At 41.7% G+C, this 18,980-nt stretch overlaps 1 protein-coding gene across 3 annotated transcripts in view; it reads left to right on the forward strand.

The window, feature by feature from the left end:
- Positions 1-277: 277 nt before the first annotated feature.
- AHCTF1 (AT-hook containing transcription factor 1) overlaps positions 278-18,980 on the forward strand; it is a 47,935-nt gene continuing 29,232 nt past the window's right edge. Inside the window, exons 1-7 of one of the 3 annotated variants that reach the window (XM_080586711.1) lie at positions 278-441; positions 5,257-5,383; positions 6,585-6,838; positions 10,823-11,003; positions 11,785-11,992; positions 13,154-13,270; positions 14,536-14,620. In XM_080586711.1, the coding sequence (XP_080442837.1) occupies positions 5,263-5,383; positions 6,585-6,838; positions 10,823-11,003; positions 11,785-11,992; positions 13,154-13,270; positions 14,536-14,620 (966 nt within the window). In that variant the 5' untranslated portion in view covers positions 278-441; positions 5,257-5,262. Of the gene's footprint in view, positions 442-477; positions 612-1,399; positions 3,648-5,256; positions 5,384-6,584; positions 6,839-10,822; positions 11,004-11,784; positions 11,993-13,153; positions 13,271-14,535; positions 14,621-18,980 lie in introns of those variants that run through there. The other 2 variants (XM_080586710.1, XM_080586712.1) reach the window with 2 other exon arrangements.

Genomic DNA, 18,980 nt, shown 5'->3' on the forward strand with positions numbered 1-18,980 from the left:
GGTGGGACAGGTCTGGCCCCTCAGGGCGAGCTGCTGCCGGCCCATAGCGGGCGCAGCGGGGCGTGCGGTGCTGCGGGGCTCAGCGGGGCGGGTGGTGCCGCCGGGGTGGGCGCTGGCATCGCCCCTCCTGCCGACCCCGGGCCATAGGGGTGGCCGCCGGGCCCCGAGGCAAGATGGTGCCTCTCCCCGCGCCATTCGAGGCCGGGCGCCGCTCCTCCAGAAACTACACTTCCCAGCGTGCCCCGCGGCGGAAGGGCACGGAGGCGCGGAGCGGAAGCGGCGTGCCGCGCGGCACTCTGGGACACGTAGTCCGCCCGAGGCACAATCCCGCGAATTTGAAAATTCCCGCGGCGGCAGCACCAGCGGCACCAGCAGCAGCCGCAGCGGCAGCGGCAACTCTCGCGAGACCTCCGCCCCCCGCCCGGCGGGTGAGCGAGCGAGGTGGGTGCCGCGCGCGGGAGGGGGGGGCGGCGGCGGCGGGGCCGGGAGGGGCGGAGCGGGGCGCGCGCGGCTGCGCAGGCCCCGATCGTGGCGCGGCGCGGCCGGGCCCGGTGCGGGCGGGCGGGCGGAGGCGGCTGTAACCGCTGCGGGAGATGCCGCCGGCCTCACCGGCACGTACCGGGGCGGCGGGGGGGCGGGGGAGGGAAGCAGAGGGGAGGGAGCGGGAAGCGGAGAGCGGGGAGGGTGGGCGGCGGCCGGCCGCGTACCGGGCGCTCCCCCGGCGGCTGCAGGCCGGCGGCGGGCCCGGCCCCTCGCCCCTTACGTAAGGGCCCGCGGGCGGCGGCGCCGCGTCCCGGCCCGGCCCGTTCCGAGCCGCCGCACGTGGCCCGGGGTGAGGCCTGGGCAGCGCCACCGGGGGCGGACACGGGCCGGGGGGGGGGGGGGCGGCTGCTGCCGGGGGGCGGCTTCCCCGCAGCCCCCGAGCCCGCCCCGCCGCTCCCTGCCCCCGCCTTGCGTTCCTTCCTTCTCCTTTTTTTCCTTTTTTTTTTCCCTTTTTTTCCGTCCCCGCTGATCCCTCGCGGCGCGGTTCGCCGGGGTGTTGGCCGTCCGACGGGGTCGGGCCGCGTCCTGCCCCGCCGGGGGTGCGGGGACCCCCGGGGACCCGCTGGGGGTGCAGGGACCTGCCGGGGGTACGGGGATCTGCCGGGGTGCCGGGACCTGCCCGCCTTCCTTCTCTCCACCCCAGCGCCGCTTTCCCCGGCGTGCTGCCGAGCGTGTTGCTGCCGCTCTGAATTTCTGCGCGAAGCGTGCATCGCCCTTGCAAGTTGCTGACTTAACCATAAATACTCGCTTTCTTCAATAAGCCCGGTCCGGAGGTGCTGCCGGTAGGGAGAAGCGTGGCGGCTGGCTTTCGGCTTTCAACTTCCTCACGGTGGTTTGTAAAATATTCTGAAATCTAGGGGCTTGGTGAGGAATCCCGAGCCCTGTCCGTAGTGCAACGTGGTCGTTCAGGTGCCCTATTCACCCCGTCGCTGTGGGTGTTTGTGGCGGTCCCGGCGGGTGGCTGTCACGTGTTGGGGCACACGGCGCCGTGTCCTGCTCTGCTGAGGACAGCTCCTCGTGCGCCTACTGCATCGACTCGTTTTGCTGCATTCATTTGCTCGGGGATTGCTTTTTTAACGCAGTGAGATGAACTTAATCAGGCTCCTATTAATTTCGTGCCTTCTACCTAGTAAGCTGTCAGATGCAGTTTTAGAAGAAGAATGGTGACAAGCGGTTGCTGGTGTGGTGCTGTTCTGCTTGTGCAGAGAACGGAACGCTCAAACGGGGAGGACAGTCACCGAAAGCCTGGGCCTGTCCATCTGTGTTTTACGTGTTTTTGCCGTTCAGCTTGTCGTGTTGCTCCCTGTGAAAGTGCTGGGAAGTACACGTTTTATGGTGGCATGCCAGGATGCTGGAAATGCCTGGTTAACTACCGGCCGTCTGTTAGGAGGCTTGTGTGTGTTCTGTGCTGTGGCTGCTAACACCTGCCTCTGCCCGCCCAAATCCAAAATCGTGCCATCATTCAGGGTTTTTTGACACGTTCATGTCTTTGGGAATAATTCACAATATGTGAAGTTTTAAGCACCTAGGGTGAAAGAGGAATTGGCAGTGTGTACACAGACTTTGGTGTGGGATGCAGCTGAAAGGTTGGATGCTGATTTTACTCCTGAACATGGAGTAAGCCTGTGGTATTTTACACTAATCTGGTTTCCAACAGACAGGAGGAATACAAATGTGATCGCAGTCATTGTCTTCAGAGAGGGCTGAAATACAGTCAGTTTTGGATGTATTTCTGAACAGGAGAGGCTTCGTGCCTTTAGCCTCTCTCTATCTGACCTAGTCACAGGATTCTTGTGAGCAAATGTTTTTCCACTGCTCTGATTCCCAGCAGTCCTTGGTTTAACTTAGCAGAATGATGCAAGTAAACCATACTAATAACCCGATCACTATATGTATTGTTCATAGTTTATCATGGAGTTTATCTTCCCAGTTCCATATTGCCTGGCCAGATGTCTAGGAAAAATCAAAAGTCATAAATTCTTGTTGGCTTGCTAGAGGAAACATAGGCATGCCTGGTGCTGTAGCATTTTTTCATGCTTCTATATGCATTTAAAGTAGCTGCAGCGTGATTAAATGTAAGGTTACAAGAATGATGCAGGTGTTGGAGTGTTGCCTGTTTGGTGTTTCTGGGGGGTGGCACTGGATGGATGCACGTGAGGGGACTGCGGGCAGGACGGCGCTGTGTCAAGCCGGGAGCTTCCCACCGGAGAAGAGGAGTCCATTTGGCTTTGGTTCAGGGTGGTGACTGTGGGGCTTGTTTGTTCTTTGAAATCAAATCTCCCCACTGGATTATCTTAAAATATGATTTCCAGTGTGGCCACACAAAGCTCAGGCCTTTCCTCTGTGCTCTTGGCCTCTCCAGGGGGGCAGTGGCAAAGGCAGGAGGGCTGAGGGCGTGCGGTTGGGAGTGCCACCTATCCTACTGGGATGTGTGTTGGGTCTTTTCCACAGAACTATCGTGCGACTATTGCGAAATACCATCTTAGTAATCATGAAGTGCTTGTCACACAAACTCGGTTTTCAGAAGCGTTAGTGCTTATTTATAGAAAAGATTTATGGTTTTATTCACTACGATCGTGTTCTTTTCTGAATTGCATGCTGTTTTCTACACTTCCTTCATACGTGCTGTCAGAATCAGTGTTCTCCCTTAGAGGAGCATCAACTGGGTGAACGTTTTAAAGTAGGCTACTTCAGGGTTTTTGAAGTAGTATTTAAAAAAAAATGCAGTGCTTTTATTAATGATCTGGATGACGAGAGTACCTTCAGCAAACAACTCTTTCCTCAAGCCAGCAGCTTACTTTTAACAAAACAGTAAATCAGACTGTGAAGCAATTGCCATGTGCAAAATACCAAAGAAGTTATTTCTGGTGGTGGTGGGTCTTTTTTGGCCTAGTCAGAATGCAGAATCTTACCGGATTCCGAGTAGAACAGCATGTCTGGTAGAAGTCGCTGGGACCCTGGACAGAGACTACATGTTTCGGATCCTTTTTCTTTCCTTTATCTCCTTGTCTTACGTGTCTTCTAAAATGGATAACAATTGCTGACAGAAAAAGAACCCAAGTAATAAGAACACATTATATCCTATTACATGAGAAGCATTTTGGGTGGGTTTTCTTATTTTTTTTAAAGTTAATGACATAGTCTACTTTTGGTATCTGTTTTATCTCCTGTTTCCATCTGTTCTGTTTATCTCCTTCTGCATGTGCTCTGCTGAGTAGTCTTTCTTTGTTCATTACACAGTATATCCCCATTACTTTATCCTGTATTTGTCTTGAATATGATTTTTCTGCTTGGTTGCCTTCTTTTTCTGCTCTTTCAGATGTATCAGCTGGCTGTCCTGTTGTTCCTCTCTTGAAATTTCTTCTCCTGCTTATATTCTCTGGTCATTCCTCCTTGTTCAGCATCACAGAGTTGCAAAGGAGCCTATGAAAGCAGTTGGACATTGATGGAAATTAAAAAGACGCTATTCACAAGCCCAGAATGTCTCTATTAGTATTTGGCATTATGGGTTACTCATGCAACATGTTCAATCACTCATTATGAGTAAACTAAGCCAGACTGCTGGTTGACATACAGAGCATTTTACTGTCTGGAGCACCTGTATGCAGTGCAAAAGTTCATCCTGCTGGCATTGCTAAATGATGATAATTATGTAAAGGGGGCTCACAGGAAAGATGGGGAGGGACTTCTTATCAGTGGTTGCAGTGACAGGAGAAAGGGTTTTAAACTAAAAGAGGGTAGGTTTAGATTAGTTATAAGGAAGAATTTCTTTACTCTGATGGTGGTGAGGCCCTGGCACAGGCTGCCCAGAGAAGCTGTGGATGCCCCATCCCTGGAGGTGCTCAAGGCCAGGCTGGATGGGGCTTTGGGCAGCCTGGTCTGGTGGGAGGTGTCCCCGCCCATGGCAGGGGGGTGGAACCAGGTGGTCTTTAAGGTCCCTTCCAACCCAAACCATTCTGTGATTATGTAATTACTAAAAAGCAAATTCAGCTAACCTACTGTGAATAAGTTGTCCCACTTGGAATTTATCTGTGCTAGTTGTGAATGCTGGCAGAGTGGTCAAGCTGGCCGGCTGCAGCAGTGTCCTGCAATACTGGCTTTGCCAGAAACTGTTTTTTTCAAGATGTTACTTTATTCTTCACGTGGAGGCTCTGAATACGGACAGAAGATACAGCAGCACATTCTCAAATGCATGAGGCTTGTGACTTTAGATAGAGTCTATTCCAATGCCCAGGTCTTGGAGGATAATCCTCCACAGAAGGACAATTCATACAAATTATGTTTGTTTATATAGTCATTTCCCCTTTAATAAGTGTGTTATTCCCAGAGCCTAGTCTTCAAAATTAGCTGTGACTTATGCTGTAAGAGAAACAAGTTATTTTTCTAAAATCCTATCTTACTATCCAGTATGCGAGTAGACTTGAGCTGAGTGTATTGTTTTGCTGCTATTTATCTGTCAATACCTATGCATTGCTTTTTTATTGAAATGTCTCATAGGCATTAGAAAAGCAAATGATTGTCACTTTGCTCTGTTGTAAGGTCAAAAACTCAATGCTTTTTTTTCTGAATGCCTTTTTTTCCCCCCCTTACTTACGAGAAGAGCTACACGTGATGTAAAAGAGATTATTTGCTGTATATTGATGAAAATTCTGTGAATCCCAGAAATTTTTGTCTGACACGAGTCTATTTTTGCATTTATTTCTTTCTTTACAGTGAAGAATGCAAGACCTAACGGCTCAGGTAACAAGCAGTCTGCTGCAGTTTCCTGAGGTGACTATTCAAGCACTTGGGGAAGATGAGATAACCCTAGATTCTGTGCTCCGTGGGAAGTTTTCTGGAGGTGAGCCTTATCCTTTAAAATGTTATTGTTGTATAAAGTCATTATTTTCTGGAGGTTACCTGAAACATAGGGTCATACAATCAACTGCTTTAGATTGGTTCTATTGAGATGCATCAGGCTTAGAGAAGATAAAAGGAATGTCTTGATTATTTAAAATGCTAATATTAGAATGAACTTTCAAAATCGTAACAATCTGCATTGAAGGCCGAGATAATCTTGTGCTATTAAAGTCATTTACTTAAACATGCTGAATCAGTGAGCTTTCCTCAATTTTTAATTAACTAAAGAACAATTTTTCAAGTAATAGTGTTGTCTTGGGCTATATTTATTTGCACCAGCACAAGCTATATGACCATCATGATACCACGTGGAAATAGTTTTACAATGTTAGAGACAAAAAAAAGAAGAAAAAAAATATTTTCCAAACTGAGTAAAACAGAAAGAAGAGGCTAAGAATGTTAGGCACTGCAGCCATTATTTCCAAACTCTTGAATGGGATGCAGGTGAATATCCAGTGAGAGTTTCTGAAGTGGCTAAGCAGATTAGATAGTTTTTCTTTCTGTGTGATCAGAAAGTAGAGCTAGGTGCCTATCTGGATTTCTAGGCTTCTGTTAAGACCAGGTAGAATCCACCTACCTGACCGTAAACGTAGTAATTGAGTTAATACTTCTTTGAGTTTGAGGTAGTTCTGTGACACAAAAACTCTAAATCCTTTGGTAATCAGCACAGGTAAAATTTGTAATTTACTAATGCATTTACGGTCACTTTATGATAATTTCTTCTCAAATTCCAAATCCATACCCAAAGCAGGGTTATGTCAAGTAAAATTAATAAACTAGAATGAATGTTACAGTTGAAATATGCTTGAAGACTTGAATATCCTTATGTATTCAGATGATTTTTAGCAAAACCAAGCCAAATATGGCATAAAGACTGGATCAGTATATTGTAATCCTTATCCCCAAAAATCAAAATCATTCGCTGCAGGGATGACAAGTGCGAATGCCAAGTAATAAGGTTGTAAATTTTAAGGTGTGCTGCTTGAGGATTTCAATGGGTGATTTTAAAGAGTTGACCAAAATTACATAAGTTAGTCTTCCTCTGCTAGCTACTTTTATTGAGGGAAGGGGACGATGACTTTGAAGTTGTTTTCAGTCCTCTGCTGGCAATTTTCTTGAGTCAGCTTTCTTTTCTCTTACAGGGAGAAATGGCCAGGCATGGTTGGCATGTGGTCCTCAACTTGAGGTAGTGAACTCTGTGACGGGAGAGAGGATCTCTGCATATCGTTTCAGTGGAGTGAATGAACAGCCTCCCACTGTTCGAGTGGTAAAGGAGTTCTCCTGGCAGAAGAGAGCTGGGCTATTGGTGGGATTGGAAGAAGCAGAGGGAAGCGTTCTCTGTCTGTACGACCTTGGAATATCAAGAGTGGTTAAAGCAGTTGTTCTTCCAGGAAGGGTATGTACTTGTTAATCAGCGAAGCAAAGCTTTTATCTTACTATGTGCTGTTTTGGGAAAAGCTTTGGAGCATCTCTTTGTAGGAGGTATTTTTTTCTGTGCTGTATTAACATACTGTAACTTCAGAGCATCCAGGCAAGAGAGTCTTGATGTAAAAGGAGGGGCCTAACAATACCATTGTCTTTAGAGTTACACTGATAGTAAAACGGGTTTTCTCAGTTTATCTAATTCTCCAAGTTCAAAAAAGGTATTGATTTTTTTTTTTTCCTGGTCAGATTGAAAAAGAAAAAAGTGCTTTGAAGTGTCTGTAGTACATGTTTCCTAAGTGGTTAATTTCTGTCAGAAGTACTGTCTTTAAAGTATCTCAGACTTCCATAGCTGTTGTGCAGTGAGTGACTTAGGCACAGTCACATGCATTTCAAGTTGAAGTTTTATATCTTAAATCTAAATAGAATGAGCTGGGAATAGGAAAATGAAAGTAGGTTAAGAAGGATCATTGTCACATATTTAATCGGTGTGTATGGAAGTCATTTGAATATAGTTACAGCTATCAGTTGTATGAGGGAGTTTTGCTGTGGCGCAGCAAACTGTTCAGGAGAAAATGTGAGGAATCTTGCAGGGGGAAGTTGGCTGTTTTGCGATAAGGGTTATGAATTTTGGGATAAAGCCAAAGCTTATCTGAATTTTTGCTGTTCTGCCCTAAATGTTTTTGATTACAAGCATGTTTGGTCTGTTGCTTTCGTTTTGGTTCCTATCTTTTTGCTATTAGATTAATTACATCAACATAGACAGGGCACAGGTATTACTAATTGGAGCATAAAGTTCTTAAGTTGTGTGTAGGAGCAAAGGTAAGCAAAAACAAGTAGATGAAACTTGCACTTGACTACTGTCCATTTGTTTTGGATTTCATTATTCTGTAATTCATACCAGCACGTATATAATGTATAACCTGATTTAATCTGCCTAAATGTTTCTGATTCTTCCACACTGATTATTTTTAAAAGTAAAATGCAAATCTTTTCTTAGTATCGCTTTCTGCAGTTTGAGTTGTTGCTTTTTTAAGGTTTTAATGAGAACCTTCATTTATGGACTGTTTTTACTGTGGGTATATCTTCTGTAGCTAGGTGTACAGGTTAACTAGCTTATAGTAACTCTGGTCCGAGATGTTGAACCATTAATGTATCCATACAGTGTAGTTATAGTGACTGTATAACTGACTTTTAGTGCAAGAGTAGATTAGTCATTCAGAAAGGAAAGGATTCAAAAAACTTGCAAACTTAGGAAAAAAAATGGCTTTTTGTTTTGTGGGATCATCTCTAATTGCCTCTGGACATCTATGCAAAATGCAGCGGAAAATTAAAAATGTTACTGCAATCCTATTTGAATTAGGTTCCAGTAAAAGCAAATTTGAACTAAAACATTAATTAAATTTTACAGTGCTTGTATGTTTCAGAACTATTGAACAGTATTTTCACAAATTTTCCCGGTTTGTGTGAGGCAGAAGAGTAGCATTCAGATTCAGTGAGCTGAGAAGAGTTGTCTTTGTTCATTCCCAGAATGAGCTGGCAGTGGTCTAGGAGGATATGAAAAGCCAGTGCAGAGAACAGTGGAAAAATGTGCTGTTTCAGGAGCTTTTACATAGAAAATTGAAGTGTTAGAACCCAGAAACATTTTTGCAGAAATTTAAAAGATTCATTTGGAGCCAGTAGTACAATGAAAAAAATGGTAAAAGAAAAATCAGAAGTAACAGTTGACCGATGGGTAGTGCTGCAGTGAGGTGTGTACTGTACTCGTGCTCTCCTCGTAACAGTCATCAAGATGTGCAGCAAAAAATTTGAATACTCAAAATGCTTTTCATACTGCTTTGAGTAGCAGAGAAGATTGGAGATTCAATTTGATTCATAGGAAAAATGAAACAAAATGCAGGTATCTAAATAACTGCAGATACGTCTATGATTAGAAGTGTTGTGACAGCTGAAAGGCAAATTCTGTAGTGGATTGTTGGGCAGTGTAGTCATAACAAAGAGGGAGACTTTGGGGTCTTCAGGGTTTAGTTATTTTTTCCAACACTGGAAAGAAAAATATATAGGAAGAGAAAAAATATATAGGAAGAGACTACCCTGTGATGGACACTTACTTGTTTCGGTTCGATGTAAAGTTGTTGTTGACATAAAGCTTCCTGTTTTCATTCTGTTGTATTTTGCAAGAAGACTAAATGACAGCCTATGTTCTTTCCTCATACAGCTTTGCTGCAGGAGTGTTCAGGTGTTTGTGTTTCTGGCATAGCAGTGAGTGTTGTCCCAGAAGGTGCTGCAGGTGCTAAAGGGTCTTCAGTTTAAAATACAGCAGCGTGCAGACTACTTTACAGCAGCCAGATGGCTTTTGAAGATCTCCAAGGAAGGAGACTATGACCTCTCTGGGCAGCCTGTGCCAGCACTCTGTCACCTGAGCAGCGAAAAAAATTCCTGATGTTCAGGCAGAGCCTCCTGTGTTCCAGTTGCCTCTTGTCCTGTCCCTGGGCACCACAGAAAAGAGCGTGGCTCTGACCTCTTTGCACCCTCCCTTCAGGGATGTGTGTTCATTGTGAGATCCCTCCCGAGCCTCTTCTTCTCCAGGCTGAACAGCCCCAGCTCTCTGTTTTCCCCCAAAGGAGGGATGCTCCAGTCCCCTCACCGTGTTTGTGGCCTTTCACTGGCCTCCCTCCAGCACGTCCGTGTCCCTCTTGTACTGGGCAGCCCAGACGCGGACACAGTAGCCCCGGCGTGGCCCCACCAGTGCAGACTAGAGAGGAAGGGTCCCCTCCCTCAGCCCGCTGGCAGCTCTCCTCCTCACGCAGCCCAGGACACCATCGCTCTTCTCTGTGACAAGGGCCTGTTGCTGACTTGTGGCCAACCTGCTGTCCATCAAGGACCCCCAAGGCCTTTTCTGCAAGGCTGCTTTCCAGCTGGCTGGTCCCCGGCATGTTCTGGTGCCTGGGGTTGTTCCTGATCAGGTGCAGGACTTTTTGCAGGTCAACAATGAGAAGTGCAAGAAGTTCCTCTCGGCCCATTTCTTTGACTTGCTGAGGTCCCTCTGGATGGCAGCACAACCCTCTGGTGTATCAGCCTCTCCTCCCAGTTTTTAGCATGTCCAAACTTGCAGAGGGTACACTCTGCCCCATCATTCAGATCACTGAAGATGTTTAACAGGGCTGGGCCCACTGTTGACCTCTGAGGTACACCGCTTGGTACTGGCCTCCAACTTGATGTTGTGCCACTGATCACCACCCTCTGGGCTCTGCCCTTCAGCTGGTTTTTGATCTGCATCACTGTCTGCTCACCCAGCCCATATATCAACAGTTTGTCTGTGAGGATCTGACAGCAAACAGTGTCAAAGGCCTTACTGAAGTCCTGGCGGACAATATCCACTGCTCTCCCCTTGTTAACCAGTCTAGTCATTTCATCACAGAACTTTATCATGTTGATTCTCTTTGGCCAGTCCATGTTGACTTCTGATGGTTTTCTTGTCATTAACGTGCCTGGAAAATGATTTCCAGGATTAGCTACTTCATAAAGGAGGCATAGACTATATCACAGTGCTGATAGGCTGTGAGCACTGGGAGAACTAGATTTTATTTTGTCTTACATAAGGCTGTTAAATGCAGTAAAGTTTCTCTTGTAATTAATTTTAAAATTTTTCTTAGTTATTTCTAAGTAGGAAAGGGAAGTTGGTAAGCTGTAATAACAGAGTGTACCATTTAAATTGGAATTAATTCAATTAAATAGCTGTAGGAAATACAGTAAATGAGAGGCAGTAGCAGATTTTTGTACAGGACTGATTTTTTTTTATTGAAATAATTGAAAACAATGCTTTGCTTTCAAGTATTATGATTGTGCATTTACATCATAGTGCATGTTTCTTATGCATTAATTTTGGCTTCCCTGTTGAATGATTTCTATTTAGCTCGTCAAACAGGTTAAATATTAACTTAGAGTTTTTCTGTAGGTAACTGCTATAGAACCCATAATTAATCATGGAGGAGCCAGTGTGAGCACTCAGCACCTACACCAGAGTCTGCGATGGCTCTTTGGAGTGGCAGCAGTGGTTACAGATGTTGGACATATACTTCTGGTTGACCTTTGTTTGGATGATTTATCTTGTAGTCAGAATGAAATAGAAGCATCCGGTAAGCTTGCATTTTTTTCAACTTGAAACACTCATTTTAAATGTAAGAAAGCTTATGTCTTTTAAGTAAACAATATAGATCCAATTTTGAATATACTAGCATACAGACTACTGATTGCAGATGGCAGTTTGGTATCATGACGTCCTGAACTGGTTAAAGATGGGAGTGGCTTAATGCTCTTTCTAAAGTTAAAAATGCTAGCCGTCTTCCACCAAGATCACTATGTCACCAATTCTTGCCAGTGATGTATAGGAATTTTACTATCTGAGCCACTGCAGCTGTCTGATGGGAAGTTGTCAGAGGTGCTCTTTTTATTGGGAATAGTATTTTCGTTCTATTAACTAACATGGGGGCAAATTGTAGGCATATTTTAAAAAATAAATCCAACTTATCAAAAGTCATGCATTTGGATGAATGAAATACCTGATTTACCTATTCAGTTTTCATATGCTGTTCTGTTATTACAACAGTAGCTTCAGGAGTTGATATCACTTCAAATAGCTTCATCGTGAGACCCACGCTCCTGATGTACAGAGTTCAAGAAAAAATTCTTTCTGTTTACACTTCTACCTGGTTTTGAAATACAAGTGAGAATTTCAATCGAGTCAGAGAGTTGTTTGAATACATATGAAATGATAATAGCAAATTACTGTTACATACATGGATATTTGGCCTGGGATGGTAAAATTAGATTATCAGTGTTGTCATGTCAGTATTTAACATGCATACTAAGTGGAATAACACATTCTTTTATCAAGTGATTTTTTTTTTTTGTGTGTAGACCTAGAAGTTGTCACTGGAATTCCTGCTGAAGTTCCACAAAGAAGAGAAGCTGTGACCAGAGAGGGGCGACATCTCTGTTTTCAAGTACAAAATCCGTCAGGAACAGCAATATCAACCCTGTGCTACATAAGCAGAAGCAATCTGCTTGCTGTGGGTTTTTCAGATGGCTACCTGTCACTATGGAATATGAAAACTTTGAAGAGGGAGTAAGTAGGCTTGTATGCTTGCAGAGAGGTGCAGAGAACTCAATTCTTAACTTAAGGAAATATGTTAAATTAAAGAAAATTTTGTCAGGGACTGAAATTCTTTAGAATAATCCTGGAATGCTTAGAAAATCTCTTCGGAACTAACTATGAATTCATACATGGATTAAGTTGACCACTTTCTCCCCAGTGGCCTATGTTTATTTTCCTTATTGTGCCTCTGGATTGAAGAATTGTGGAAAGCATTTGTGTTTGGGTTATTGGCAATTAAGATGTGACAGAGCTGATTTTTGTAAGACAGTGCATTTTTCAGAACTATTTACTGTGAGTAGGGCATAAATTGCAAGGCTGAAATATGTTAATAATATATTTTTTTGTTCAATATTCTCTAAAGTGTCCAGGGTGAAACTATTGAGACATGAAAAATCGGTAGCTGACCTGTGCCTGAAAATTTATTTTTTCCTATGTTTCAGCCTTCTCTGATACAGGAGATCGGTCTGTACCAAGGAAAGGATGCATGCAAATGAAAGTTTGCTTAGAATGCTTGGAGACTAGAAAAAGGGACCCATAAATTTATGGGTGATAGAAAAGTTAAGGGATGATTTCAAAGAAGAATCTCTCTTGAAATACTTGACCAGATTTAGAAAGGGATTCACGTAAGCAAATCTGCAGTGACTAACCAGAAATTATTGGATATGTAAATAGACGGTGAAATAACTAGTTGGAAAGAATAGATTGTGAAGTTACAAATAAAATTCAGAAGTCTGGAAGAAGAATGTTTTTCTGCATAGCCCAAGTAAAGAAACAAGAAGCTACTTCTGTTTGGCACTGTTTTAAATTTTTAAGAAGAACTTTCAGTTCTATATTTAAGTAAGATACAAAAGTAGGAATCATCTCTTGCCCAGCAATTGAAGTAATTGTTTAGGAGAAGCTAGTTTGAATTATCTTATGCAAAGGTAGTAAACACAGGTTATTGCATTTGATAGACAATAATCTTTTCACCTCTTGACTAGTCCTTGAAAAGTGGTCACTTCCTTGAATCACTTGTTCAAGATGCAAGTATGAGAGTAAGCATGTAGGTACTCTTCTGAGAAGATGCTTCTACTCTTCTGCAAACTTGGCTGATAGACTTACCTTTCTTATTTTTCTTATTTAAACCTGTAGGTACCACTCTCAACTTGAAGGAGGAAGGATTCCTGTATATGCTGTTACTTTCCAAGAACCTGAAAATGATCCTCGCAATTGTTGCTACTTGTGGGCTGTTCAATCTACGCAAGAAAGGTAAATTAGAGTATATATCCTATATTTCATTGAATTAAGTTAAAATATGTATGTTTACTTTGTTTAAATATCCAGGGTGTTTTCTCCAGTACAGAAGGTTTTAAGCTTACAACGCCATTTTTACAGTTTTTAACAAATAACTACTAGTTAAAATAACGATGACCTCAGAAATCCATTTATTATAGAATAAATTTCTTCTTTCATTTGTAGTTTGAAACTTCCGAGAAGTCAGTCCATGAGAATGAATAAACATTGACTATCATGTTGTAGTCTTTGTCTTTTTCTTGAGTTTGGGATTTAACTAGGTGTGTAATGCCACTGTATTTGAGCACTAGTAAATCTGTCATTTTCTTTACATACTTTATCTTAGTTTTGACTGTTGACGTTTCCTGCATTTATTGAAATTGCTGTTGTAGAAATGTGTGTCTGTATTTTTAGAGAGTTCTCTGGAAGCCTTGGGTTCATGCAGTTCCTACTTTGCTCAGAGTTTCAGAAAGAAGGTGAAACAGTAGTGGCTATATTTTTGTGCTTGCATGCATAATTATTTCCTTTGTTCCTTGATGACTGCTTCATGATTTGTTTGATACTCACAGTGTGGTATTAAAAGCGGTTTAGGCTGCAAATCTAGAACACTAAATGTGCCGATACAACAGCCTGCTGTCCTAAAGGAGGAGAGTCACAGTATTGCTGATGACCGTCTGCCAGTTTTAGCAGTCTTTGGAACCTCCATGAGTTTAGTTCAGCTCATCTGGCAGAATACCATCCCTGTTCAGCAGAAAAGTAAATGGTTTCCTGCTGGGCTAATGAAGCAAACCAGTATGTGGAAGGGTGCAGTATATGCAGGAGAGGGACTGAAATTTTGTGATAGGGGAAAGGAGAGATATCCCTCTTTCACCATTAGCAAGCTATTTTGTCAACTCAGCTGTTCACAGAGTTGCAATCTTTTAAAGTTTAAATTGAAAGCAGTTTGGATTGAGAACTCTTCACTGTGAAGAACTATTTCCAACATTTTTTAGTATATACAACATATTGAAGCTTTCAAATTATATGGTTAGCATTTGCTGCTGTGGAGCTATTAGTGTCAAGATTTCCTCCTTTATGTTTTAGGAGCTAAATGTGACCTATTGTCATGTTTAGGGAAGTGGTGTTTTTCTTCTTTGCCAGAGCACACTATTAAGAAAACTTTGGTCTAGGTCTGATAAAAATGATAACGAGGACTATAAAGCAGCTTTCTAATCAAATTTCATAATTTGTACCTTTTTCAGTGAAGGTGATGTTTTGAGTTTACATCTGCTGCAGTTAGCATTTGGTGACAGAAAACGCTTGGCATCAGGACAAGTCATGTATGAGGTAAGACGTGTGTGTATGTGAAAATATGACAACAGTAATTTTCTCTAAGGGAGTATCAATTAAGTTGGCAGGGTAATACTATCAAAATTCAGAGCTGAGTAAAACAACCATCTTTAGCTGATTCCTCTTGGTCATGACCTTTGTCCAGGCATTTTGAAAACAAGTCATATGATTTTAAACTCAGATGTCATGTGTTCAAACTAGATTCATTTGCTAAGAGCTCCTATAAACTCAATTTCCAAAGAGGAAACAGGTTTTACAAATAAAATTATCCTTAACCAAAACATTAAATTAATGGCGTGTAGTGAGAGAAGAAGGGCTTTGAGTAGCTTTGTTTGTTTAGCCGAACTGCAGACTTGAATAAGCTTTTCTGTCTGTAACCCTTTTTAAAAATACAGTTGTGTATCTTTTTTTCTTTTCCTGATCTTTTGTTTTATATTGTTGTTTTTCTTTTGTATTTCATCAGCCGGACTGTAAAGGGAATGCACCTATAGTGTCTTCAGTGTTGATCCTGAAGCATAGTAGCTATAAAGATCCTTCTTTATACATCTTGATTGGATTTCCTGTTAAATCTATTCTTAAAGCCAGCAGAATATGTGAATACAGTAAGCAGTAATATGATTTGGTCAAAAGAGTCTATATAAATTGTTAAAACTGGCTCCAAAAATAATGTGTTTAAAATATAGGTGAGGTATTGGATACCGATGCTGGTTAAATCTAACAGATATAAATAAGATTAATCTGTTTAATGACTGTCTCTAGCAAAACGTAATTCTGTATGCTTGAATCTCTTTCAAAATCCCTTTAAGTCAAGTCATCTTACTTGGAGCAATTCTTTCCTCCTATTTTGATAGTTTTTTTTAAATTGAGTATCCTCAGTAGTTATGATTCTTGTGTCATGGTACTCTGTTTTTATAGGGGTTGTGCCCTTTGATTGTTTAGAACAAAGGCAAAAATTGAGTATAAATTCTGACCTTTTTCCTTATGTACAGCAAAGCTCCTTCCTCATTTGTAAATGTTGATTTTGAGTAGGTTAAGTATAGGTGATTGGGAAAGGTGGTGTTTCTTTAAAAAGCATTACCTATCACGCTGGTAAGATATAAATATCTCCAAGTGATTCAGTAGGTTTTAAATACAGATACCATCTCTTATTTTTTTGTGTGATTTTTGTTGTTATGATATTAATATACCTTGCTTTAGAGGAACAGAGCACACCCTTACTGGGTTTTTAGTTTTTAAAAGGGCTTTCGCTACAGTTCACTTCTGTATTTCTTGCAGTGCTCTAAGCGGTGTGGCAGGTTGATAGGAGAAAACTTCTTTAATCTTTCTCTGTTTCCATTTTTTGTACTTCTTTGTTTTTTATGCTCTTTTAAATGTTATTTTTAGCTTCAGTCTTGGCAGTGGCAGAGGTGGTACCATGTCGTGTGTGCTTCTTTGGAAAAAAATTGTCTATGTTCGTTCCTCTTGTGGCTACTTTGTTCTATCTCAACGCTTTAATGTTAGAACATGGGTCCTTTTACTCTTCAGCAGTTTTTTGTCTTGGTCACCTTACTTGTCTGAACAAGACATGACATGTGTCAGTTTTTAGCTCAGAGGATCAAAATGGTTCAGCAGATTTTAAAACTGGATTCAGTAGCAATTCCAGTTGATGCTCTTTAAAAAAAATAAAAATAAGCAGAGCGATAAAATAACGTGCTTGTGACCGGAGAGAACTGTGGTGTAGTTAATTTAAGACACTTAACCTTCTGCAGACCTTGCAACAAGTAATTCATTCATATTCTTCTAAGAGGTATCAGGTACCATTCTCTGGATTTGCGATATTCTACCCCTATGCTGTTTCTGCTTCCCAGTAAGTGTTCTGGAAATGCGAAACTGGGACCAATCTTACAAGGTGGTTGAAGAGAGAATGAAGCAGCTGGGCGTGCTGGGGAGAAAAGATAGCTGACTTCTTCAGCTAGCTTCCATATGAACCACGTAAACATACAGCTTCATACCAAGATGTGATAACACCTACTGTCAACAAATTAAAAAAGACTGAGACATGTCAGGACAAGGGGGTGTGCTCTGCAGTTGACACAAGGGACCAATGTAGTGTCACTTTAGCCAGTGCTACAGCTCTCAGTGAGTTTCTGAAGGTCTTAATACTTAGATATGCCTACACAGCTGTCCGAGTCAAGTTTCCTGTTCGTCTTCAGGGACAGAAGGTATAAAAATTGTTCCCATTTGCCAGGTGAAGTTTGAGTAAACAGAAAAATGCTGTTGGCCTTTGGTCATCGAGTTGAGTTTATAGGAGCATGAAAGATTTCTTTCCTATATTAGTTTCCTATATTCCTTAACATAGATTTGCTTTCCTCAATGGAAAAATTAGCATGCGCTGTAATGCTGCAGAAGTTTTCTTGGGCAGGAATTGTTTGACTTCCAACCCCCCCCCCCAAGTTTGTGAGGAACTAGCCTTTAGGAAGTTACTCAAAATGTCAAGTAGTACAGGTATCCACGTATTCAGTGATACTTCTCTGTGCTGAGTTAAAATAATTGTCATTTCATAAACTAAAAGATCCTTTGACCTTTCAATCCTTTTCCTTAACGCTTCAAGATCTGGAATCTTAAGTCAAAGGGAATAGTACCCTTTAACCTGGCTGCATAGATGTTTGATTCTTAAATAAAGTAGAAAGGTTATATTCGAGAAGTCCCGATGATTTTGATTAGCAGTTTCCTTTAAAACATCCAGATGCATGCACAGAAAGGTATGAAAAGGACTTGGGCCTAAGCACAATGATAATTGCTGTTATGAGCATATTTTAGATTTTCTGAAAATCAGTTGGATTAATTTAGCAGATCTTTCTGGTAACCACTCACAGTTCTGTCCTCCAGTCACCTCCAGATGGCCCTGCTTGGTCAGGGATTTGGACCAGATGACCTCCAGAGGGCCCTTCCAACCTGAGCCATGCTGTGATTCTGTGATCTAACAGCAGAATTGTCCAGCAGTTAAAATTCATCTCTAGCAGGTTTATTTAGTTTTAGTAGTTTATTTGATGAAACAAACTTCAGGAATGGTGGACTTTTTTTTCAGGGAAACGTTTTATTAAAAATTGTTTGGATAGTTTCCCTCCATAATAGAAGTGAGATTTAATTAGGTTTTGTGCTAGTTTTTCAGGGAGACCTTTTATATTTTCTCATCTGTCTGTGTGTGTATTATTTCTGAAGTTACTTGATAGAATGGACTGTGCGTACTTCAAGGTAAACTTTAGCATTTTTCTTTTTAGTAATTAAAGACTTTTTTTTTTTAAAGACAGTTTTGATATTTATTTGTAGTATTTCTTCAAAGAGAAAGTTGGCCTCTTCTGAGGCTAGATGAATTAGATGTGCCGTGTGAGACTGTATTGTTTTGTTCCAGCTCATTTCAGAGTTCTAAAAGCTTAGGAAACTTGGGTAGAATCTGGTAGAATTGATTTTGGGATTGGTTTGTTTGTTTGGGTTTTAGGGTTGTTTCTGTGTTTTGGCATTCCTTATTTATTTGTGGTGGTGGTTTTTTTTTGTTTGATTTGAAGTTGTGGAGCTGTTGCTTGTCCACAATGCAAACATTGATGTGTTTCACGGCAGACAGTTTGAACCAATGCTGCATTTGGAAAGACAGTATTTCAGTTAATGCTTACTTTAGAAAATGATGCTATCAGAAACTGCAGCAGGACTGTGTTGAACCTCTGAATATGTCTAAGTAGTTTGCCCATTCTGAAGCAATTTGTGATCCTAGATGTGTTGTTCATGTGTACCTCATTTCATCTCTGTTTTCCTCTTCTGCTGTTGGCTGTGCTTGGTGAAGGAACCAAGGGATATTTCATCCATTAGTCTGACAAGATTAGAGGAGGGGCTAGTAGGAACTTACATGGCTTGATACAAGATTGTTGATCAGTAAGAAATTTCTCATAGCTACTCCAGGGGGATGTGTGTTCACTCTAGTGGTGTGCTTATAGTTAATATCTCTATTATCTCTATATCTCTGGTGTGCTTATAGTTAATATTAATAATAAATAAAGAACTTTAGCTGCTGTGATGCCGTAACTTCTTTAATTTCATGGGTTCTGTAATCAAGACATGGAGCAAAGAACTTTGTTTGCATCTGTATTGCATTATTTCAGGTATCTCTTTGTAGATATGTATTTAGATCTGTAACAAACCCTTGAGTTTGGAAGAAATTCTGCAAAACATTTTTAGAACTGAATAATGTTAGAGAAATGCTGTGCTTTGAAAATGGGGAAAGTCTTTATAACCAATTTTACCCACTATGATTTTACTTTTTTTTAAATTTGCTTGCAGATCAGATGTAATTTCTGTTTACTATTGGAAATAATCTAGTGGGAAA

The sequence above is a fragment of the Anser brachyrhynchus genome (assembly GCF_964034855.1).
Source record: "Anser brachyrhynchus genome assembly, chromosome: 3".
Taxonomy (NCBI): Eukaryota; Metazoa; Chordata; class Aves; order Anseriformes; family Anatidae; genus Anser; species Anser brachyrhynchus.